The 23,254-nt window shown below is 46.3% G+C and overlaps 4 protein-coding genes across 4 annotated transcripts in view; 2 read left to right on the top strand and 2 right to left on the bottom strand.

The window, feature by feature from the left end:
• The window catches only part of fam189b (family with sequence similarity 189 member B), an 8,280-nt gene extending 8,042 nt beyond the window's left edge, over nt 1-238 (bottom strand). The window contains exon 1 of the mRNA XM_076971353.1: nt 1-238. This exon is cut by the window's left edge and continues 1,017 nt beyond it. The gene's annotated coding sequence lies outside the window, so the exon portion shown is untranslated.
• A 1,305-nt stretch (nt 239-1,543) lies between these two features.
• rab13 (RAB13, member RAS oncogene family) lies at nt 1,544-6,153 on the bottom strand. The gene is made up of 8 exons (XM_076970228.1): nt 5,561-6,153; nt 4,775-4,835; nt 3,953-4,013; nt 3,640-3,717; nt 2,896-2,985; nt 2,731-2,796; nt 2,378-2,428; nt 1,544-1,753 (listed from the first exon to the last, which is right to left on the bottom strand). The coding sequence occupies exons 1-8, from the start codon at nt 5,682-5,684 to the stop codon at nt 1,679-1,681; spliced, it is 606 nt and encodes a 201-aa protein (XP_076826343.1). The 5' UTR covers nt 5,685-6,153; the 3' UTR covers nt 1,544-1,678.
• Nucleotides 6,154-6,559: 406 nt separating this feature from the next.
• rps27.2 (ribosomal protein S27, isoform 2) lies at nt 6,560-8,056 on the top strand. The gene is made up of 4 exons (XM_076970230.1): nt 6,560-6,638; nt 7,046-7,154; nt 7,621-7,731; nt 7,838-8,056. The coding sequence occupies exons 1-4, from the start codon at nt 6,633-6,635 to the stop codon at nt 7,864-7,866; spliced, it is 255 nt and encodes an 84-aa protein (XP_076826345.1). The 5' UTR covers nt 6,560-6,632; the 3' UTR covers nt 7,867-8,056.
• Nucleotides 8,057-9,657: 1,601 nt separating this feature from the next.
• LOC143474372 (nuclear pore membrane glycoprotein 210-like) lies at nt 9,658-23,027 on the top strand. The gene is made up of 10 exons (XM_076971837.1): nt 9,658-13,076; nt 13,548-13,760; nt 14,099-14,289; nt 16,473-16,662; nt 16,791-16,861; nt 17,416-17,517; nt 17,735-17,836; nt 18,118-18,243; nt 19,920-20,068; nt 22,168-23,027. The coding sequence occupies exons 4-10, from the start codon at nt 16,617-16,619 to the stop codon at nt 22,214-22,216; spliced, it is 645 nt and encodes a 214-aa protein (XP_076827952.1). The 5' UTR covers nt 9,658-13,076; nt 13,548-13,760; nt 14,099-14,289; nt 16,473-16,616; the 3' UTR covers nt 22,217-23,027.
• The last annotated feature ends 227 nt before the right edge of the window (nt 23,028-23,254 follow it).

Raw genomic sequence — 23,254 nt, 5'->3', positions numbered from 1 at the left:
CGCCATTCACACTCAAACGTGAGCGCACGCATCCTGCCCGTTCACGGTGCACCTCTAACCCCATCCCTCGTCTCCGGACTAGACGTTAACACAACCCAACACGCTTCCGTCTCTCTCTCTCTTTAAAGACCTGGAGATGCGGAGCGGCGAGCACGGAACTCCACACAACTCAATGCGGCACTCAGCGAGGTGCTGATGCTGCACAGGGGCGGTTGCTTAGCGACGTGCTTCTCCGGTCACAGATGTTAGCCAATAACCTCGCGATGCTACAGGGCATGCGCAAAGGCTACAGCAGCACAGGCTGGATTCAGAGGCAAAATTAACTTGCATTAGTAATTTGAGACGGAAACATTTAAATTCTCGCCGGCTTGTATAAACGATTATGATTATTCAACACAGACCTACAAATACATTTGATACCATATACACATAATGACAAATGTGTGATACTAGAAATATGTATATATAAAAAAGAATAGCCCAAACTTTGCTCATTTTAGTTTATTCAAAGCAGCTTAAAATACATGTGTGTTCTGATGAATATGTCCTCTGAAGTGACAGAGGGAAACGAGTACACGGTGAGAGTCCTACAGGTGGGGAAACTCCTGTAACTATGCAAAACTAAAGCTCTAAGCTTCTGTGTCTCCCAGAGACACTTTTGCACAACCTGACAAACATCTTCAGAACCCTTCTGTAGTACCTCCTATATCTCCAAATCTACTTCAGCAAATCCCACGTTTCACGTCTTACCACCACATCACCTACTCAGACCATCGGCCGACAAAACAAGCCTTTTACCAGTTGAGGAAGTGGCCAACTTACTCAATCAGGACAAAAGTATCTTAGCAAGAAAAAACATCTTGACTGCAGGTAATATCCCTTTCTCATTTCAAGATTATTCTAGTTATATTTTAATAACTTTCAGCCTACTTGCAGAACTAATCTAAAATATTTTATGCATTATCAAGTCAAATTATTTTTATTACACTGGCAAATATTTTTACTGCCTTTGTTTCTTAAAGACGTGCAAATGTGGTTAAATAATTTTACTAAATAAGATTCAATAAAATGAGTAAATATGTACAAAAATAGGTCAAATAGTCTAATAAATTGCCTACATTCAAGATGACTTCTGTTGCAGAGATATTTTTGGCAGTAAAATTGACAAATCTTCACACAGTAATTGTAGGACAGATATACACTACATCCATCTACAGCATTTTAACTGGTGCGTCACAACTGTTTTTATTTTTTTGCTTGTCATAAATCTGTTCTTGCATATACCAACACAAACTCCAGCTGGTATGTAAAAATGTAAAACGTGTAAACATATTCTGGCCAGCTCCACTGAAACTCAACTTTGGAACACAATACAACACCCCTACGAATACATTCTTATAAAGACAGAGATCATTCATTTACACATACAATAGATCTGTCTTTTACCCTTTTCATACTTTTGGTCATTTAATGTATTTTCTGTCACAGTCCAAAGCCACCTCTATTTTAAATCCCTCTGTTGTAATACTGCTGTCTCATAGGAATGTGTGTGTGTGTGTGTGTGTGTGTGTGTGTGTGTGTGTGTGTGTGTGTGTGTGTGTGTGTGTGTGTGTGTGTGTGTGTGTGCGCGTGTGTGTGCACGCATTAGGTGGGAAGGTTCTGTAGGTCGATGACTCATCTAAACCAGAAGACATTTGGAAGTCTTCTTCTCGGGGGCGCTGCTTGTCAGTTTGACGTCACGGCCGGACGGACCCTGAAAAAGGAGATGAAGAGGACTTCCATGAAAACGCTTCCTGAAACCAAGCATGAACCGTCGGCCTTGGGGGAAAAAAAATCACATTGTTCTTAGGAATGGAGTCTGGCTTTCCATGAGAGCAGCAGTGAGACTGTTCAGAGAGGCAGCAGTGCGACCGGTGAGACCGTTCAGAGGGGCAGCGGTGAGACCGTTCAGAGAGGCAGCAGTGAGACCGTTCAGAGAGGCAGCAGTGCGACCGGTGAGACCATTCAGAGGAGCAGCGGTGAGACCATTCAGAGAGGCAGCAGTGAGACCGTTCAGAGAGGCAGCAGTGAGACCGTTCAGAGAGGCAGCAGTGAGACCGTTCAGAGAGGCAGCAGTGAGACCGTTCAGAGAGGCAGCAGTGCGACCGGTGAGACCGTTCAGAGAGGCAGCGGTGCAACCGTTCAGAGGCAGCGGTGAGACCGCTCAGAGAGGCAGCGGTGAGACCGCTCAGAGAGGCAGCAGTGAGACCGGTAAGACCGTTCAGAGAGGCAGCAGTGAGACCGTTCAGAGAGGCAGCAGTGAGACCGTTCAGAGAGGCAGCAGTGAGACCGTTCAGAGAGGCAGCAGTGAGACCGTTCAGAGAGGCAGCAAACTCACCACTTTCTTGCTTGATTTTATCAAAATGTCTCGAGCCAGAGCAGCAAAGGACTGCAAAGAGAGGGAACAATGTTGATTTGTAAGCAGAGGACATTTATTCAGATTTATTATTCAGAAGTGCTGTTAAACATCAGATCTCCAAAGGATGTGGACCTGAAAGACCAACATTTTCAGGAGCTTTCAGGAGCAAGGCCATCATGTTAATAGTCATGGAAATACAATTTGAAACTATCTTTCTTAAAGCAACACTATGGAAATGCCTGAAGGAAATATATATAATTATATACAGAACGCTGAAGTTCCTCAGGTCACATGGGTGTGTCGCAAAGTCCAGACAGCGCGACGTCTCCTACCTCCTCAACGTTGATGCTCGACTTCGCGCTCGTCTCGAAGAATCGAATTCCATGGTCCTTTGCAAGCTTTCGGAAAAACAACAGTTGCCGTGAGCGCAGGCGAACAAAATGAAACAGCACGTAGGGTTAGTGCAGAGCTGGAGTTGGGCTAGCACACCGCCTCACCTTCTCCCCCACGTCTGTGGAAACCTTCCGCTTGGCCTCTATGTCACACTTGTTACCCAACAGCATCCGGCTCACGCCTGCTGATGCATTCTGGGAAGAGCAGGACAGAGACATGTGCTTAGTTCCTGTAGCCCGTCAGCTGCGAGGTGGGGACGAACAATCAAGAACTCTATGTTCATGACAAGTGCTGACAGCAACGTCCTTGCTTCCTCTGACATTGTAATGAGAAGTGAAATTAGTCTCATAACACTAAAGTTTAACTGTTGTTTTCAGCTGGCTGGTAGCTGTTAAACGTTAAGTCTATGTACACAGTAACAGACCAGTACATTAACTCATACGTTAATGTTCATAAAAGCAAACAGGCCCGGCTGGTGGTCACGTGCCCGTCTCGTGTTCGTCTCTACCTCGGGGCTGCCTGATATTGGCAAACATTGTCAAATACCATAAATAGTATTAAATCGCACTGCAGAACTTTTGATGGGACACTGCTGAAGACTGCACTGTGTTCATTACTCAAATTATTTACAGATATACGACTCAATTTATTCAAACTTTACTCATCACAACACCCGCACAGCAGGGTGGGATTGGCCAGAGCATTACAACACTCAATTAAAAAAAACAAAAAAGTAGGAGGTCTCATTAACATAGGGCCGCCTTCTGCATCATCACCATGGCAGAGGCCAGTAGTGAAACGATTAACCAGCAGTATGAAGTATTTTGAGTCATGTGATCCTCTCTCACCTCTTTGATGCTCTTCATCCAGTTCTGAATGTTCTCGAAGGATTTCTCATCGGTGATGTCATACACAAGGATGATGCCCTAAGACGGGTTAGTCATTAGCACACCAAAAGCCTCTCCTGGGTTACGTAATGTAATAGTGTCCAATACAAGTGTCCGTTCACTCTGTACGTTTCGGAGAGTTCGATGCACAGTACAAATCTCTCGTTCTCAAATAAATATTACCTTGCACCCTTCAATGAATACACACACTTAAAAATTGTATGCACTCCTCTGTGAAATATGTGTGTGTGAATAAGCGGTGTGTGTGCTTTACCATAGCTCCTCTGTAGTAAGCTGTAGTGATGGTCTTAAACCTCTCCTGCCCTGCAGTGTCCCTGCAAAACAGAGCAGTTCAACCAAACCCAAGCAGCTGCGGATGAGTGAGCATTCCAACACAAGCACTCATTTGGCCCTCGTCTCTCTTCCTGATTGGGTGTGACAGATGGACTCTGGACTTCCATGGCAGCACGCCTGCTAAACCTCCACTACCTCGGTATGTTGCTCTCCCTGTTTGAACAGCCAAGTGTACAGTGCACCATCTCAGACACAATAACAGGTGTGGAGAAATCTTCAACACCAAATCTATAATATGGTGTGATTAATGCCATAATTTCCTCATAAACGCTGTAAGATCCTCATAAACTTAAGCCAGTAATATACTAAATGATTTTGCCCTGGTTGAGTTACACATTTCTAAATATGTCAGTGATCCTTGACACTGAATTGGCAAGTTGACAGACTTGCAGTACAACGTACAAACTTTCTGATGTTTTGCCCGTCGTGCGAATGGCTTAGTTATTATCTAGGTGATTAATTCACAGCAGCTTCACAAACGTGGACCTGCAGGGCAGAACTGGAGAACCTCAGCTCCACAAAACACTTGTGGGCCTTGATGGAAACGTCTGACCTGCACAAGGCCCACTGTGACCTGCTCCTAACGTCCATGTGCAAGATACACAGAAACTCCACTGCAGTGGTTTGCATTATTGCTCGGGACTGTGGGGTCGGACGGACTGAACCGATGGGCAAGGACTGGGGTCAAAGTTTACAGGTCAAATCGGAGCACAGTAAAGTGAACAGAGGGAGGTAATTATACCAGACTTGTAGCTTGACTTTCTTCCCTTCGATCTCGACGGTCTTCACTTTGAAGTCGATGCCTAGTTGGAGAAGCAGGGAGTGTGGGAGACAGAGAGGGGTTAGAAGAAACATACTGGCACGTGAACCAAAGATCAGCGGCTGGCAGTTTTACAATGAAAGGCAAATATCACAAATGCAATAAACCGAGAAGTGAACTTTAAAATAGACTGAGAAGTGAACATCAAAATCTTTTCTAAGGCAAAACCTTGGATGTTCTGCTAAGTACAAGGTTCTAAATTGCTCACATATTTATTTAGTTTTTTTCTTCTGTAAACTTCCTGTGGGACAGGAAATGAATGAAAAAGCTCTAAAGATGAGAGGAAAGGAGGGGTCTGGTGAAGATTTTACTTAATGCACTGAATGCCACGGAGGGCAGCTACCATCTGGGGGGGCTTGGGGGGTGGGGGTGGGGGTGGAGAATGCAAGTGAGGAAGCGAATGACAGATAAACAGAAAGATTACCAAAAAAGAGAGATAAGCTAGTGGGGGAGGGTTGCAGGAGCTGGAAAAAGTTAAAGGAAATAGAAGGAGAGGAATGACACGTGAAGAGGGGCAGAGAGGAATCAAAACAATAGGAAAGCAGCTCTGAGATTGGAATGAAATAACGTGAGGACTAGTGCTGACACGAACAGAGCGGAACCCCAGGACTCGTTTTACCAGATAACCTGGGAACAGCGATTAAAACCATTTCAGTTACAGGGGAGGAGGACAAGAGATCCAGTTTGGTCTTTTAAAAAAATACTTACCAATAGTTGATATGTATGTAGAATTAAAATTATCTTCTGCGAAACGGATGATCAGGCATGTTTTACCAACCCCACTATCACCAATAAGTAGTAATTTAAAAAGGAAGTCGTATTTCTTTGCCATGTTGCTTTTCTCAGTGTAGACTTTTCAATTAAATCTTTTTAAGTTTCTCTTCTCTACTGAGAACGCTCACCGTCCGACAAAGAAACACCTTTAAATTTCAAGCGTGGGTCGATTTATCATCCATTTAGGCTTTTTTGCCCTTTAGAAAAACTGTCATTGGTAAATTTGGTTTATCCTCGCCTGCCTCCAACAGCCCGGATCAAAATTCCATTAAACGAAAGAGAAAAGTATGATGAGTCAATGCCTTCTGGTAGCAGGAGTGTCTGTTCCACTTTTTTTGGTTTTTGTTAGGATACAGTCATTTCGCCAGATACCGCGCTAGTTTTCTTCTATCCTGAAGATCATATTCCATCAGTACACATACAACGTCGAACTGTTGTCTCGCCAAACTTTCTCTGGCCCGAGTTTACGTAGAGGGAGCGGTGCAGTCACTCCATTGGTGGGGGTGGACGGCCCAGACCGCAACACAAGAATGTTTCGCTAGAGGGCGCCACTTCACGCAGTTCGTAATAACCTTACTGTTGTTTTCACCTCGCCTCACCTCATGTATTTTCAGCTAGTGCAATGTTACTGGTCTATGATAACCATAATAACAAATCTTGCTAAACCCAAATTCATTTTTGCTGTTACTGCTTAAACATTTCGATTTAAAAAAAGTGTGCCTATGTTTTGTTTTGAAAGATGTTCAGTGACAGTCACATCCCGCTTCTCTTGAGCGTTATTAACTTTTATATACATTATCATGAGTACCTTTGCTTTATTTATTTTTTGGTGTGCGTTTAAACAACTGATCAACTAATGTTACACTCTTCCTAACATAAACAGCGGTACCTTTAAAATAAATAAAGCTCACAAAACCACTTCCTGCCCCTGCAGGGCGGCCCCGTTCTTATGCTGACGTAGTTCCGTTTAGACCCTCTTTTTCAGCTGTGGCTCCAAGTCAGAAGCATGCCTGTAAGTGCACGAGCCACAACATCGTGAATTTCAAGCTAAATAAACACCCGGAGCGCTGATTATTTCGGCCTGAGTGTTGATTTTACGGTTTTATCTTCGAACTTGTAAAAACCGACACGATCTCCCGCTTAATGCGGCGATACGGTTTCGCGGCGTAGAACGGCGCGCGCTGACGGTCGCGTTGACAAGATGGCGGCGCTCATGAGAGGGGGGCGCGTGCGGCGCCTCCGCTGCTCCGTGACGGCCGCCGGTCGGTCAAACGTGCGGCTCTCCGTCCACTAACCGCGCCGTTTAGAGGGCGGAGATGGCCGATCAGCTGGTTTAGCAACCCCACAGTGTGTTTAAGGATGCGGTTTAAGTGTGTGTGTGTGTGTGTGTGTGTGTGTGTGTGTGTGTGTGTGTCGCAGCTCGCTAAAGACTTGCTGCACCCAACTCCAGAGGAGGAGCGGAGGAGACACAAGAAGAAGCGTCTGGTGCAGAGCCCCAACTCCTACTTCATGGACGTGAAGTGTCCAGGTACTCACCCGTGTGTGTGTGTCCCACATATTTAACGCCTGGGTGTGTTTACTGTGGGAGGCAACACAGTGTGCCTAAAGCAGTCTTAACGTCCACATGTCTTCAGTATTTAATGTCATCATGATCGGGTGGAGGAACTTGCTGTGAACTAAGTAAACGATGTTTGGCTGGACTGACGAGTCCACTTGTTTGCTAAAGAAAAATACATTAACCTAAATGTTTAGCAGGGAGGTGTGGATTGTGCATGGTACTCCAGGCAAAGAACTTAAAAGCCCACTGAGTTGGGTGTTGAAAGCCACGTGTTTTGCAGATGCCTTCTGTTCTAAACAAGCCAATAAAAACCGGGAAATGGACGCAAACCTGTCTGGGCCTGGATGAGGGCGGTCCGACCCGACACATGCATCTGTTATTGGCACTGCAGGCGTGGTCTCTATGCTTAATTCCCCTTGGTGCCTTGTGTCCACAGGTTGCTACAAGATCACTACAGTGTTCAGCCACGCGCAGACGGTGGTGTTGTGTGTAGGATGCTCCACGGTGCTGTGCCAGCCCACCGGAGGAAAAGCACGCCTCACAGAAGGTACGTGTCCGCTCTGTTAGCACGCCGTAGACCAACGGCAACTAGCAACACTGCTCACTGTAATGTGTGTGAACTCACACGCTCTCTCCCCCTCTGTCTCCTGCAGGGTGCTCGTTCAGGAGAAAACAGCACTAGCCTGACCAACCTGGTGAAGATGAGGGAGACCAAAGCAGGAGGGATGGGGCGAGGATGGAGGCGGTGTGGTGTGCAGGGAGGGGGGCAGACCCCTTCAGGGAGGGGGGATCGGCTGCGACGCACCAACACTGCATTGCTTACCTGACAACCTGTTTCTCGTACTTTAGTCTAAATAAAGGGTTTTTCATTATGTCGTTTCTTGTGGTAAAAATGTGGCTGGGTGGAGCGTTGTGCTGGTGTTCGTACCCGCACCAACGACTGGACGCAGCTCATGAATAAGATGCTCGAGTTTATAGACTTTGTCTAGAGAATGCTAAAAATGCAGTCTGTACACAGTCAAGAACTTTAGAGTCTAGGATCTTAAAGTATTTTGTTTCTGCGTGGTGGTCGTGAGCCGAGACGGCTGAACGCAGGTGTCTGTGAGCTCCAGAGCCGCGGTCCCCAGCGTCTGGGTCAGTCCGGGTGTGGAGAAGGTCTGATCCACGGGGTGTACCGCTGGCCGTTCACCACTAGAGAAACGCCATCCAGACCTCTAAAACCTCACACGCTCATGAAGAATACGTGTGGAATGAGGGGGCTGAGCGAATATGTTTGAAAATGGAAGCAGTGAGGAGAATTAACCTGGAATAGTTGGAAAGGCGTAGGTGACCGGGGCGGTCTGTAAACGCCACACCATGCTGTCGTAAACTACACAAACGCACATTAAAAAATAAAATGAATGGACAAATGAGTTGTAGCAGGACTTGTGTACTGGTTAAAATGACTATACCTATGAACATGTTGGCAGTTGGGGCCAGAGAACGAGCTGGAAGTCCAGCAGCTGGCGTAGAAGTGCACGTATCCAAGCAGGCTTGAGCTATCGGTGCTGCTGCAAGCAGCTTACACTGCTCTACCTGATGGGGTGGTACACTAGTGCAGACGCTGCTGAGCTGATATGAGTTGTGCTTCAGTTCTAACACAAACCTGGTGAGACGCGAGTGCTGTGTGACTCCACCAGCAGTCTCCTACGGCCGCACCCGCCTGACGGTCACTCTGACGCTGTGCGTCTGGGGTGACGGCGGCGTGTAGATGGTGATGTTGGCAGTGAGGGGGTCCGTGTGCGTGACGTCTGAGTCCACCGACACTACGCGGTGGGCCGGTTCCTGAGCGGGAGGCCTGGGTTCTGACAGATGGACGTCTGGGCTGTCTGAGTGGAACTAACCAGCAGGTGGCATAAGGACATGCTGCTGACACCAGCATTCTGCACTCTGCTGAAGGAGAAGTACAACTTGGGTTGAATTACACGGTGGTAGAGATGTTTCCTGAGGGTAAAGCTGACTTGCCTTTGAACCCAAACACTGAACCAGTGATGGACTATGAAGGTTAAGATTAAGAGCTTATGACTCCCAAGTGCTGTGGTCTGTATGCCCTCAAAACATGTAAACTAAAAACGTTCATCAGAGTAATAAAGATACAGAATTGTGGGAGGGGCACTGTTGTGATAAACTAGCAAACAAATCATATTTATATTTTTTCATTATGTAATAACCACATATAAACAAAAACAGTTCCCTCCCTCTCTCTCTGTCTATTTCTCTCTCTCCCTGTCTCTCTCACCTTTAGACTACTGATCATCTCTGCGGTGCCCATCACTCTGATCTCAGCTGTGCTACGAGGTTCACGTGTCTGGGGGGGGGGCAGTGGAAGGCGGCCGCGTACAGAAGGGGGGGGTGTTGCCCCGCAGGGAGACAGAGACGGAGAGAGGGAGGAAAGAGAGGAGGTGAAGGATCAAGTCGGCCTGGGGCTGCACTGAGATCCTGCATCCATACCGAGCTGAGAGGGAGAAACACACATTGTTAACAGTTCTGCACTGGGGCACTTGTCCAAATTAAAACAATTATGTTGAAATTGTTTTTTAATTATATTTTATAATTTATTATAAAATGTAATTGTTTTTGGATAATCAAAGAGGCATTCTTATTTCCCCTGACCTGTATCCTTATCATAGAGAGGGGTAGTGTGGAAAACAGCATGCAGTGTCTTGAGGTGTGGGTAGGGGGCGCAGAGTGCGCAAAGTGCAGAACACACTGCAGCTCTTTCTCAGGCTGCAGCCCCTTCTCTATGGCCTCCTTTTGACTCAGGCTGCACTGGGCTGTTTACAGTGCCACCCAATGTTTCAACGTTTTGGCATATTTGTGTTTCTTACATTGCTGCTCATTGGCTGCATTTAACTTAGTCAGCTGGATGTTTAGGCATGTCGTAAAAATCCTGAAGATTTTTATTTATTTTTCTTTACAATTTTAGCCTGAAGCGTCAAGCCTCCCTCAATGACACTTACTGATTATCATTCTAAATTATACTATCATTACTCCCTTACTCCTACTGACATTACTCCCTTACTCCTACTGACATTACTCCTTTACTCATAGTGACATTACTCCTTTCCCCTCTTGTTCTTGTCCATCGTTTATTGCCTGTGCATTTGTGCTGCGCGGTCACTGTGCCCTTGGTGTGGTGTGTGCAGTGTTCACACTGAGAGCAGTGAGGCGAGCCGTTTTTCCCCCAGCTGAACCCGGTCAGTACTCACCCAGGTTGGTTATAGAGGTGTGGTGAACCCGGTCAGTACTCACCCAGGTTGGTTATAGAGGTGTGGTGAACCCGGTCAGTACTCACCCAGGTTGGTTATAGAGGTGTGGTGAACCCGGTCAGTACTCACCCAGGTTGGTTATAGAGGTGTGGTGAACCCGGTCAGTACTCACCCAGGTTGGTTATAGAGGTGTGGTGAACCCGGTCAGTACTCACCCAGGTTGGTTATAGAGGTGTGGTGAACCCGGTCAGTACTCACCCAGGTTGGTTATAGAGGTGTGGTGAACCCGGTCAGTACTCACCCAGGTTGGTTATAGAGGTGTGGTGAACCCGGTCAGTACTCACCCAGGTTGGTTATAGAGATGTGGTGAACCCGGTCAGTACTCACCCAGGTTGGTTATAGAGGTGTGGTGAACCCGGTCAGTACTCACCCAGGTTGGTTATAGAGGTGTGGTGAACCCGGTCAGTGCTCACCCAGGTTGGTTATAGAGGTGTGGTGAACCCGGTCAGTGCTCACCCAGGTTGGTTATAGAGGTGTGGTGAACCCGGTCAGTGCTCACCCAGGTTGGTTATAGGTGTGCAGCTCCACATTCACAACGTAGTCACGTGCCAGAGGCCAGTTGGTCAGGACCAACGCCCACCGGCTCCACGTCCACCTGTACAACACAACGTCCTTGTACAACTCTTAAAAAAACAACTACAAAAAAGGGGCAGGTCACATGGGATGGGCACAGACCAATCACGTACATTTGGTCAAAGGCAAGAGTGCTCACCTCTCTGAGGGCTTGCTGCCCCTCCTCAAGCCGATAGTAAACCACAACTGTCCCAGGATTCTTTGCAAGTGCCGCCCCATGTCCAGATCCATCTGAAGGATCTGATTGGATGACACGTCCCACCTGCCATGCTGACCTGGAAAGAGGGAGAGAGGAAGGAATGCAGCCTCTCTGAACTCGCCATTAGACGTAACGTTAGCTGTGCACACCACACTCAGCAGCATCAATGGCAACCCCACCATCAGTCTACTGATGCACCTTCAACACATGTGCGCATGGCTTCTGTATGTAAAATAATCACAACACTCGCAGAGCTCAACAAACCCACAAAAACCACAACTGAAACACACGGCGTCTCCAGGACGAAGGGTCGCCGGGGCAATAGAGATGGCAGGTACCACAGGCAGGGGCATGTAGTCGCACAGCGCCGGGTTGACGGGGTCACCCCGCACCCCCAGAACGGTCAGGCCAGGAAGGAGTGTCTGTCTGTGTCTACAGCCACCTGGACCAGGTCGTCTCTGACAGGAGGGGATGGGGGGAGGGACAGAGAGGAAGGGTAGAGCATCGGTGTGACGCTTTTGCACCTGTTTGGGTTCCCTACCTGTTGGTGGTGATGGGCATGTGTGTGGTGTGAGCGTGGAAGCGCTGGCCCGTGCTGTCGTAATAGAGGGTGGAGACCCGGAGCGTCGGACAGGGAGGGGCACATTATTCAAATGTCCTCGATCAGCCAAATCCTGCCCAGGATCCAAAGTCTGTATCCTTAGTTTTTCAATGGAAACGTCACTTTTTACAAATAAGTCGTATTTCACACCTTTTCTATCTCACACTGAAGTATGGGTCACCTTGACTACAGTACCTCATAAGACATAGCTCAAGACTCAAACAGCTGAAAACCTTTACTTTAGCTTTAGCATTAGCTGGAAGGTATTAGAGGGATTACAGCTATACAAGCATGACGACTTCCAAGAAAACACTGAAAGACGTGTGTAAATGATTCTGGACAAAAGTGGGACACACTGTTTATAAAAAGAACCAAACAAGATGGCTATTCTATTTATTGAAACAATTTATCTGGGTGTAAGCCCAGCGGCAGGCCTGGTCACTGGCCCTGCACCTCTGTATCTTTTGCACATTGCACTGCAGTGACCTTAGAATTTCAATGCCAAGGATTATACGATGGGATTCGTCACGTGACTGACCCAGAAACAGCCGAGCTGAGCATCATGCAGTAACCCTTTGCTCCTCTAAAAGAGCAGGACACGCTTCACCCGTTACGGATGTACATACCAGAGAACACAGCCTGTGAAAATAGTGTCACCGTCAAGGCACTTAGCCTGTGCCAGTTACCATATCAACCGTATCGATTGTTTGGGAGAGAGGGCAGCTGCTTCTGCATTCTCCCTTTATCATGTATTGAATGATCTGGAAGCTGTTTAATAATAATTATGATAAAGATTTCATATGAACGCACATGCATGCACAGAGAGTGTGTGTATTTAACTAATGAACTCAATTATTTGTCTGTTTCTCTCTCCTTTTATTGTTTATTAATTCATTCTCTCTCCCTCCCTCTCTCTCCCCCCTCTCTCTCTTTCCTTATCTCTCTCTCTCCCTCTCTCCCCCACTCTCTCTCTCTCTCTCCCTCTCTCATCCCCTCTCTCTCCTTATATCTCTCTCTCCCTCTCTCATCCCCTCTCTCTCCTTATCTCTCTCTCTCTCGCTCTCCCTCACCCCCCCCCCTCTCTCAGGGTCTCTGTCTTCAGGTACCTAAAGGCCATGGCACAAGGCCACACACTTGTCACTGTTACTGTGGAAACAGAATAGTGCAGCATCAGTGCCACGGCAACACTGGCTGCTCATCGTCCACTCCAGGTACACTCACCAGAGGGATGATGGGGGTTTGTGAGTGAATGTAATGACTAGATCTAGCTGCACTACATGAACAGTGGCATATTAATGACATAGTAATGCAGGATGAGGGCATGTTATTCATCTATAGACATATTTGCCAGTGTCACTGTGCACACTACAGTAGGTGGGCTGGGTCCTATGTGAACCTCTAAAGGTTTGTCACAGGGTGTTTGAGATCTTATGTAGTTTATAATTACAGCTACTACTGAGATACCTAAGGATAATAGCTTCAGTGTGCCTACAGAACACCTACAGAACATGTCGTGGGTGCAGTGAGTTAAAGGCTCCCACTGGACCACCTGGTCCAGAGTAGCTTGTACTAACGGAGGAGAATCAGTCACACTGATTTCAGACACACGGCTGTGCAGTAAGACCATACACACGTGTCCTATATCGTTGCCTTGGTGAGAGCTGGCTCCTCCCCCCTGTCAGGTCCCGGTGTCCGAGGTCCTCCTGGCAGCTGGCTCGTCCCGCCTGCTAGTGTTCGAGGGCGGTCCTCTGCCCTGGCCCCCGGCCCCCGCACACTTCTTCAGCCACGCCCACATCCTCCCAGAAGGGGGCGTCGCCTTGGAGGAGCTCGGCCTGACGGACGTGAGGCTCGGCAGACATGCGTACGGCATCACCTGCGCCGCCGTGGGAGAACAGGTCTGAGAACATTCTAGAACATTCTAGAGCATTCTAGAACATTCTAGAGCAGTCCTGGGGACGTCGTTCACCACACAGGCCTATAACGTCTCATTCAGCCAGTCAGGTCATTGTCACGTCCTGTTTAAGCTAAGGCAGGTGTTGGAGAGGAGAGAAGATTTGGGTCATGGGGTAATTATCCAGACCCCTGTGGAACGAGGTGTGTTAGAACCGCCCCATCACTAAGAAGGAGCAATGCACTGCTGCAGAGAATCTGAGCGGAAATAAAAAAGACGTTTCAGCACAATCTGGTAATTGCTTCTGTGTGTGTGTGCGTGTGTGTGCGTGCGTGCATACAGTGGCTAGTGTTTAAGTGTGGCAACGCCCCCGGCCCCCTGAACGAGGTGCCCCATGTAGAGGAGAGGAGAGTGAGGGTGGAGTGTGGGGTCCCAGCTGCCCTATGACTCTCTCCTGTCCCATCATCCTCTCCTCCACCCACACCTACATCCACCCAGCACTACTGCCCCAGCCACAGTACCCCTCCACTGTGGTAAGAGATGCCTCTTTCACTCTGTATCCCTCTTTCTCGTTGTATCACTCTCTTTCTCCATCACTCTCTCTTTTTCTCACTCTGTCTCTCCAATTCAAATAGCTTTATTAATATGAATTGTGATTAACCAAATTGTTTGGTGGTGAAAAGGAAGAAAAAGGACAAGAATAACATACATATATGTTGACACCAAATTCTGACCCTACCATCCAAATTCATCAGACCAAGCAACGTTTCTCCAATCTTCTATTGTCCAATTTTGGTGAGTTGTAGCCTCAGTTTCCTGTTCTTAGCTAACAGGAGTGGCACCCGGTGTGGTCTTCTGCTGCTGTAGCCCATCCGCCTCAAGGTTCAACGTGTTGTGTGTTCAGAGATGCTCTTCTGCATGCCTCGGTTGTAACGACTGGTTATTTGATTTACTGTTGCCGTTCTATCAGCTCGAACCAGTCTGGCCATTCTCCTCTGACCTCTGACATCAACAAAGCATTTGCACCCACAGAACTGCCGCTCACTGGATATTTTCTCTTTTTCTGACTATTCCCTAGAGATGGTTGTGCATGAAAATCCCAGTAGATCAGCAGTTTCTGAACTACTCAGACCAGCCCGTCTGGCACCAACAACCAGGCCACATTCAAAGTCCTTAAAGCACCTTTCTTCCCCATTCTGGTGCTCGGTTTGAACTGCAGCAGATCGTCTTGGCCATGTTTACATGCCTAAATGCATTGAGATGCTGCCATGTGATTGGCTGATTCAACATTTGTGTTAATGGGCAGTTGGACGGGTGTTCCTAATAAAGTGGCCGGTGAGGGTGTATATACACAGTTTCCAGAGAAACAGAATGTTTTAGACAGAGGTTCTTCAAGGTGTGTGACAGTCCTAAACATACTGATACTTTAACACATTCAACTATTTCATCTAAAACACATGCAAGAACACTGTTTCTCACCATTTGCTCATTCAAAAGATGGAGCGTGTATTTTTAATGACTTTAACAAACATTTATGTTTGGTGCATGAGACCAGCTGGGTTTCTCTTCTCAGCTACACTCTCTGTCTGTCTCTATATCTCTGTCTCTCTCTCTCTCTCTCTCTCTCTCTCTCTCTCTCTCTCTCTTTCTGATTTTTATTCTGTTCTCTCCTGCTTTCCTCCTACTCATTAACTCTCATTTTTAGTCTTTTTTAAGTTAATCTGTTATGAAGTGTTCTCTCACTGTTCTGTTAGCTCTCACCACATAGCCCCCAGCCCCTCCCATCAGCCTCTCTCTCTCTCTCTCTCTCTCTCTCTCTCTCTCTCTTCATCTCCCTCTCTTTGTATCTCTCTATCTCTCCCTCTTTTAAAAGTAATATTCATATTGTATGAGTGATATGCATGGTTTCCATAGTAACATCTTGCCTACACACTGTGTGTATGTGTGTGTGTGTGTGAGAATGAGATAGAGAGAGAGAGAGAGAGAGATTGGGAGTGAGAGAGAGGTTGGGAGTGAGAGAGAGAGAGAGAGAGAGAGAGAGAGAGAGAGAGAGAGAGAGAGAGAGAGAGATTGGGAGTGAGAGAGAGGTTGGGAGTGAGAGAGAGAGAGAGAGAGAGAGAGAGAGAGAGAGAGAGAGAGAGAGAGAGAGAGAGAGAGAGAGAGCTTTTCTTCTGGTGAGGCAAGAGTCGTTCCATGTTAAAGTATATAATCAAAAATTTAGGCTTTACTTTTACTGTTTGAACATTTACTTTTACTACACTGACACAAATACACACACACACACACACACACACACACACACACACACACACACACACACACACACACACACACACACTGGTAGCCAAAAGGAAGCTGCCCTACTTTCAGATTAAATTCAGCATGTAAATAACATTATCTCCCCTCTTTTCCTCTCTCTCTCTCTCTCTCTCTCTCTCTCTCTCTCTCTCTTTCTCAATCTTCTGCTTGCTTTCTTTGCTTTCCTTGCTCTTTCTCCCTCTCCTTCTCTCTCTCTCTCTCTCTTGCTGTCCTTTGATATGTTTAATGGCCCTGCTACCTATTGTTTGATAATGTGTTCATCCATTACTAAACATTATTGTTTATGAAATTATAAAAATACATGAAACATTTGGGAATAAATGGCCTGCTAAATAACAGCCTGTGTAGGGTCTCTCCGTTCACCCACCTTGTCCTCTTGTCATTTGTTTCTCCTCAGTTTGCTGTGTCCAGCACGAGGGGGACAGTGTTGCAGTGATCCGTGTTTGACCAGAAGGGGGCGCAGTTTGACAACTTCACCTCATGCGTAGTGAGCTGGGTGACCTCTGATCCTGCTCTGCTCTCTGTGGTCCAGTGCTCCGGCATGACCTTTGTTGACCTACCCACACAAACAGGCTACAAACTACACGGTGTGTGTGTGTGTGTATGTGTGTGTGTGTGTTGTGTTTTGTTGTGTGTGTGTGTGTGTTGTGTTGTGTTGATCTGCGATTGGCTAAGGATAATGTAGCACTGATTGGTTCAAATGCACTATGAGCAGGACGGCAGATGTTTGAGTCTCATGGACCAACAGGAACAGTGAACGTGACGGTGATCCTCACGTCTTCAGTGGTAGGCCACCTTTGGGCTGTGTGTGTGTGTGTGTGTGTGTGTGTGGTGATCCTCACGTCTTCAGGGGTAGGCCTCCTTTGGGCTGTGTGTGTGTGTGTGTGTGTGTGTGTGTGTGTGTGTATGGTGATCCTCACGTCTTCAGGGGTAGGCCTCCTTTGGGCTGTGTGTGTGTGTGTGTGTGTGTGTGTGTGAGTGGTGACCCTTCAGGGATAGGCTTCCTTTGGGCTATGCTGTTGAGTGGCCACACCCTATATGCTGTGTGTGTGTGTGTGTATACTTGTGTATGCGTGCACGCATGTCATTGCCTGTTATGTCGCATGTGTGTGTGTGTGTGTGTGTTTCTCTGCTGTGTTGAAGTTGTGTGTGTTTCTCTGCTGTGTTGAAGGTGTGTGTGTGTGTGTGTGTGTGTGTGTGTGTTTCTCTGCTGTGTTGAAGGTGTGTGTTTCTCTGCTCTGTTGAAGGTATGTGTGTGTTTCTCTGATGTGTTGAAGGTGTGTGTGTGTGTGTGTGTGTGTGTGTGTGTGTGTGTGTGTGTTTCTCTGCTGTTGTTGAAGGTGTGGGGTTCTCTTCTCTCTCTCTCTGTGAATCTGCAATTGGTGGAGGACGTGCTATGGGACCAGCACTCCATCACCCTCTACAACCACCCTGGAGTTAATGTGAGTGCCGTCTGCTTACCTCCTCCACCCGCTCCCCCTCTCCCCTCCCCTCCCCTCCCCCTCTCCACCTCTCCCCCTCCATCCTCCACATGTTCACCCTCTCTCCTCCACCCACTCCACCCTTCCTAACCCACCCATACATTCCACACCTCCACTCTCTTCTGGCTGAGCTGTTTCTGTGGGGTGCCACGCCCACACTGTTGGCCTCGTCCCACAGGAGAACCTGACCCCGTCACAGGGCTCCGGTCACGTCCTGGTTCGCCTGCAGGACAAGGACATGGCCAACATCACTTTTGTGGAGAAAACCAAGCAAGTGCAGGTGAGTATAGTGAAGTATGTGTAAGAGTATAACACCATACAAGTGGAGGATTCTCTTCCAGTACAGTACAGTTAGGCCTGCAGTACAGTACACTGAGAAGAGTATGCATGATTCATTTAAGAGTGTAGGCCATAGTAATACATTTAGAAATACAGCTCATTATACTTGAGTATACAGCAGTATACTGTATATGAGAGTAAAGTACAACAGTGGCGAGTACACAACCTTACCAGTCAGGGCAGCAGCGTGAGAACTGAGTCTGTCCTGTTTGTTTGCCTAAGATGTCCCCCCTGTGTCCTGGTTTTACGTCCGTCCTGGCTCACAACATGTGTGTGTCTTCTCCTGAAGCCGCGCTGGCCGTCACCATCTCAGACATCTTCCACTTCCAGATCGACTTCATGGACGCAGTACGCTGACAGCCCCCAGTCTATATCTATAGAAAAGTTTGTGTGTATGCACCTGTGTGTGCGTGCCTGTTTGTGTGTGTTCATGCATGTGTGTGTTCATACATGTGTGTGCGTGTGTGTTCATGCATGTGCCTGAGTGTGTGGGTTCATATATGTATGTGTGTGTGGGTGTGTGGGTGGAGGTGGGCCGTACTGCTGTAGTGCATGTGTGTTCATTTGTGTGGGTGTGTGTGTGTGTGTGTGTGTGTGTGTGTGTGTGTGTGTGTGTGTGTGTGTGTGTGTGTGTGTGTGTGTGTGTGGGTGTGTGTGGGTGTGTGTGGGTGGAGGTAGGCCGTACTGCTGTGGTGCGTGTGTTCATTTGTGTGTGTGTGTGTGTGTGTGGGTGGAGGTAGGCCGTACTACTGTGGTGCATGTGTGTTCATTTGTGTGTGTGTGTGTGTTTGTGTTTGTGTGTGTGCAGGTGGAAGTGGGCCGTACTGTTGTGGTGCGTGTGTGTTCATTTGTGTGTGTGTTTGTGTGTGGGTGGAGGTAGGCCGTACTGCTGTGGTACGTGTGTGTTCATTTGTGTGTGTGTGTGTGTGTGTGTTTGTGTGTTTGCAGGTGGAGGTAGGCCGTACTGCTGTGGTGCGTGTGTGTTCATTTGTGTGTGTGTGTGTTTGTGTGTGTGCAGGTGGAGGTAGGCCGTACTACTGTGGTGTGTGTGTGTTCATTTGTGTGTGTGTGTGTGTGTGTGTCTGTTTGTGTGCAGGTGGAGGTAGGCCGTACTGCTGTGGTGCGTGTGTGTTCATTTGTGTGTGTGTTTGTGTGTGTGCAGGTGGAGGTAGGCCGTACTGCTGTGGTGTGTGTGTGTTCATTTGTGTGTGTGTTTGTGTGTGTGCAGGTGGAGGTAGGCCGTACTGCTGTGGTGTGTGTGTTCATTTGTGTGTGTGCAGGTGGAGGTGGGCCGTACTGCTGTGGTGCGTGTGTGTTCATTTGTGTGTGTGTTTGTGTGTGTGCAGGTGGAGGTAGGCCGTACTGCTGTGGTGCGTGTGTGTTCATTTGTGTGTGTGTCTGTTTGTGTGCAGGTGGAGGTGGGCCGTACTGCTGTGGTGCGTGTGTGTTCATTTGTGTGTGTGTTTGTGTGTGTGCAGGTGGAGGTAGGCCGTACTGCTGTGGTGTGTGTGTTCATTTGTGTGTGTGCAGGTGGAGGTGGGCCGTACTGCTGTGGTGCGTGTGTGTTCATTTGTGGGTCTGTGTGTGTGCAGGTGGAGGTAGGCCGTACTGCTGTGGTGCGTGTGTGTTCATTTGTGTGTCTGTTTGTGTGCAGGTGGAGGTAGGCCGTACTGCTGTGGTGCGTGTGTGTTCATTTGTGTGTGTGTTTGTGTGTGTGCAGGTGGAGGTAGGCCGTACTACTGTGGTGCGTGTGTGTTCATTTGTGTGTGTGTTTGTGTGTGTGCAGGTGGAGGTAGGCCGTACTGCTGTGGTGTGTGTGTTCATTTGTGTGTGTGCAGGTGGAGGTGGGCCGTACTGCTGTGGTGCGTGTGTGTTCATTTGTGGGTCTGTGTGTGTGCAGGTGGAGGTAGGCCGTACTGCTGTGGTGCGTGTGTGTTCATTTGTGTGTCTGTTTGTGTGCAGGTGGAGGTAGGCCGTACTGCTGTGGTGCGTGTGTGTTCATTTGTGTGTCTGTTTGTGTGCAGGTGGAGGTAGGCCGTACTGCTGTGGTGCGTGTGCAGGTTCTGGACTGTCATAGGCAGCCCTTCCTCCATCACTTCCTCACACTGATGGAGCTGAAGCTCCTCCCCTCCTCCCCCATCGTCACAGTGGAGGGAGTCTCCCATCTCTCTGGGTATCTGTTTGAGTGTCTCTCTGAGTGTCTGCGAGTTTCTCTGGGTGCTTTTCTTAGTGTCTCTCTGAGATCCTCTCTGGGTGCTTCATTGAGTGTCTCTCTGGGTGTCTGTCTGAGTGTCTCTCTGGGTGTCTCTGGGTGCTTCTCTGAGTGTCTGTCTGATAGTCTCTCTGGGTGCTTTTCTGAGTGTCTCTCTGAGAGCCTCTCTGGTTGCTTCTCTGAGTGTCTCTCTGGGTGTCTGTCTGATAGTCTCTCTGGGTGCTTCTCTGATTGTCTGTTTGAGTATCTCTCTGGGTGTCTCTCTGAGTGTCTTTCTGGGTGTCTCTCTCGGTACCCAGATAGCAAAATATGATTGAATCAACGCTGAAATATGGTTAGGCAGAAATATTGAATCCATGTTGGAGCCCGACATCTAAACTATATAGAAAGTGGTCAGTCACTTGAATGTTTTCCACCATAACTGATAATATATCAATGTTGATTCAACCATCATCTAAACTGGGATGCACATGCACGTTTTGTTTCATTTTATATTGAATCAATGTTGGATCCTGACATCTAAACTATACAGAAAGTGGTGAGTGACTTGAATGTTGAACAAACGTTAGGTTTCCCACCATAAATGATTGTAAATCAATTTTCATTCAACCGTCATCTAAAGGGTAATCTGCATGAACATTTGCATTGATTTTAGTCAAAATAAGGTTTAAAAAAATCAATATTGATTCAAGTAGATTATCAAAATATTGAGCCTTTCTAAAACCACACGTGAAGCCATTAGAAAAGTTTAGCGTTTCACCAATGAGTTTCTGCTGATAGTCCTAACTATCATAACATATCATAACATACCATTACAAGTTTCTTCATTTAGTACTGTGTTAAACACTATTGGCAGACGATTGGTATTATGTCATTTAAAACTCTTACAATACCATATTTCCAAAAATGTGTGAACATAAACTTAAAAATGACAAGTTTGGCATTATTATTAAATTTGAGTTAGCAAAACAGTCATTGTCTAGCTGTGAGTGATATGCAGGGCCGGAGTGGGACACTTTTTCAGCCCGGGAGTTTCATGCCCAAATCCGGCCCAAAATAATTTTCCCCTCCCAATCGGCCCAAACTAGAGATTGACATGAGCCGGCCCATCGGGAATCCTCCCGAATCTCCCGATTAGCCACTCCGGCTCTGGTGATATGCAAAAAATATCATTTATGATGATAGGTCATCACCATATGCCTTTTAAGAGATTAAAATAGTCAGATAAAGAAACATATAGCACACAGTTCAATATTGGAGGTCTGAAAGTGTCACCATGTCTTTGAGGTCTACAATTTAAAAATATATTTTTTTCAAAAAGGTGGATGACGTCGTAACATACTGCCATCGTTATCAATGATCAAAGTGCAGTAAAAAAAATGGCAATCTCTTACGTTGACATATTAACAAAAGTAAAAAATTGTGGTCTACTGGCCAATAGCAGTCAATATGGTTGTCAACATGTGAATATGAGAATGAGAACCACTACTCCAACAATGACATAAACCCCAAATTGCTCTATGAATGCTGTAACCATTCTATGGGTGGGTAAATGCAGAGAACACATACAGGATATCTACAGCTCAGTGCAGTACGTGCAGCAACACAAAAAAAGAGGGCGGTCCAATATATATATTCAAAACAGGGTCTTTAATTTTGTAGGCCTATAGGGCTCTGGAGACAATGCAAGAAGAGGCTGAAGTGGCAAGTAATTCAAGTAGATTGCATGTCTCTGTAAACAGATTTGACTCCTTTTAAACTGACCAAACATCAGTCTAATCTCCATGGAATAACAGAGTCCATGTTATTCCATGTAATTGACACATTTGTCTATTGTTTTATTTTTTGGTTTGTTTTTTTTTCTCAATGTCATGACATTGTAGCAATGCAGACTGCTGTCCTTCATTATCTCCCGGTTTTTCTTGGGGATGATGGCAGTGATTTCTTCAAAGTCTATTTTGTATGTATTAGATAAATTGTACAATTGGTTTTAGGTTCACATTGAAGACATTATTTGCAAGGATATATTTTACATTATATTTATAACCTTTTTTTTTCAGAACTCAGATGCCGTTGCAGAGTTCACCCAGTATTGGCTGTTCTACTTGAAGACCAGGAACCAGGTTCAAATGTCCTGCACCTAGACCCATTCAGCATTGGTATCACTCTGGAAGGAAACATCGTTATGGAGAAGACTGCAACCATGCTCAAGCTTTTTGCCTTTGGACTAATCTACAACCTTCATTTGGACTAACCAAAACCAATGAAGAACACTAGGGTTCATTCAGAGGGTGATGCTGAATCTGTGAGTCACCTGAGCCCAAGACTTCAGTTTGAAAAATGCATTTTTGCAGTAGGTGCTACAGGCATGTTCAGATAACAAAGATTGTTAGTTATTTGATTGCACTGTAACTTTTGTGCATATTTGCAATGTGAACAAGCATCTTACCAATATTTAGTCAGTTAAATATTAAAATGCAGTTAAATACTTTTATTTGTGGTATACACATACATTTATTTGTAGGATACACATTCGTGGGTCACATATTATCCAAAACCACCATGTATACAACCTTTTATGATCTAATAATTTGTTCAAATTCACTTCCAAAACTGGATGGTCTCAGTTTTGTCCCTTTATGTTTCAAGGATAGGTACTTGGATTGCACTTGCAAAATGTTCATTCCAATGTATTTAAACATCAGAACTCGGTCATCCATGTTGTGTTCATAAGCTTTTAAAGCACTAAAAGCTATGTTGCACACTTGAAACCTGGTTAAGAACATTAAACATTAATGGACATTGTATTTTGTTAGTAAAGCTGGTAACAAAAAATAGTACTACAGATTTGTTCAAGTCTTATTTTAAATGTGGATGTTTGTTTTGTAACACTTAATGTACAAATGTTTTAGTAGGGCAGAGGTGCTCTGAATTTTATTTATAATTGTTTTTTCTTAAAATAAAAAAATATTGTGGACTAACAATTCTTAGTTGTGCTTACTTTATTTTTGTAAGGCAATCAGTTTCCTAAATTTTAATAAGTAAGCAGGACTCTTTGTAAAGTTACATAAACTTTGGTAATATAAGTAGCACCACCTAGAAATTACAAGTTAGTGTTACTATGCTATTTAAAGTCTGTACAAGTCA

Source organism: Brachyhypopomus gauderio, chromosome 13 (genome assembly GCF_052324685.1).
Source record: "Brachyhypopomus gauderio isolate BG-103 chromosome 13, BGAUD_0.2, whole genome shotgun sequence".
NCBI lineage: Eukaryota > Metazoa > Chordata > Actinopteri > Gymnotiformes > Hypopomidae > Brachyhypopomus > Brachyhypopomus gauderio.
This window is presented reverse-complemented; position numbering and strand designations above follow the sequence as displayed.

What these genes read in the sequence shown, in the direction of transcription:
- rps27.2 (XM_076970230.1), top strand. An exon ending in CATGGACGTGAAGTGTCCAG is followed by an intron (nt 7,155 to 7,620) that starts GTACTCACCCGT and finishes TTGTGTCCACAG; the next exon opens with GTTGCTACAAGATCACTACA. An exon ending in AAAAGCACGCCTCACAGAAG is followed by an intron (nt 7,732 to 7,837) that starts GTACGTGTCCGC and finishes TGTCTCCTGCAG; the next exon opens with GGTGCTCGTTCAGGAGAAAA.
- rab13 (XM_076970228.1), bottom strand. Translation starts at nt 5,684, where the DNA reads ATGGCAAAGAAATACGACTTCCTTTTTAAATTACTACTTATTGGTGAT. An exon ending in CTTACTACAGAGGAGCTATG is followed by an intron (nt 3,718 to 3,952) that starts GTAAAGCACACA and finishes AACCCGTCTTAG; the next exon opens with GGCATCATCCTTGTGTATGA. An exon ending in TAAAATCAAGCAAGAAAGTG is followed by an intron (nt 1,754 to 2,377) that starts GTGAGTTTGCTG and finishes CTCCTTTTTCAG; the next exon opens with GGTCCGTCCGGCCGTGACGT.
- LOC143474372 (XM_076971837.1), top strand. Translation starts at nt 16,617, where the DNA reads ATGACCTTTGTTGACCTACCCACACAAACAGGCTACAAACTACACG. An exon ending in TGATCCTCACGTCTTCAGTG is followed by an intron (nt 16,862 to 17,415) that starts GTAGGCCACCTT and finishes CTGTTGTTGAAG; the next exon opens with GTGTGGGGTTCTCTTCTCTC. An exon ending in GGAGTCTCCCATCTCTCTGG is followed by an intron (nt 20,069 to 22,167) that starts GTATCTGTTTGA and finishes TTTTTTTTTCAG; the next exon opens with AACTCAGATGCCGTTGCAGA.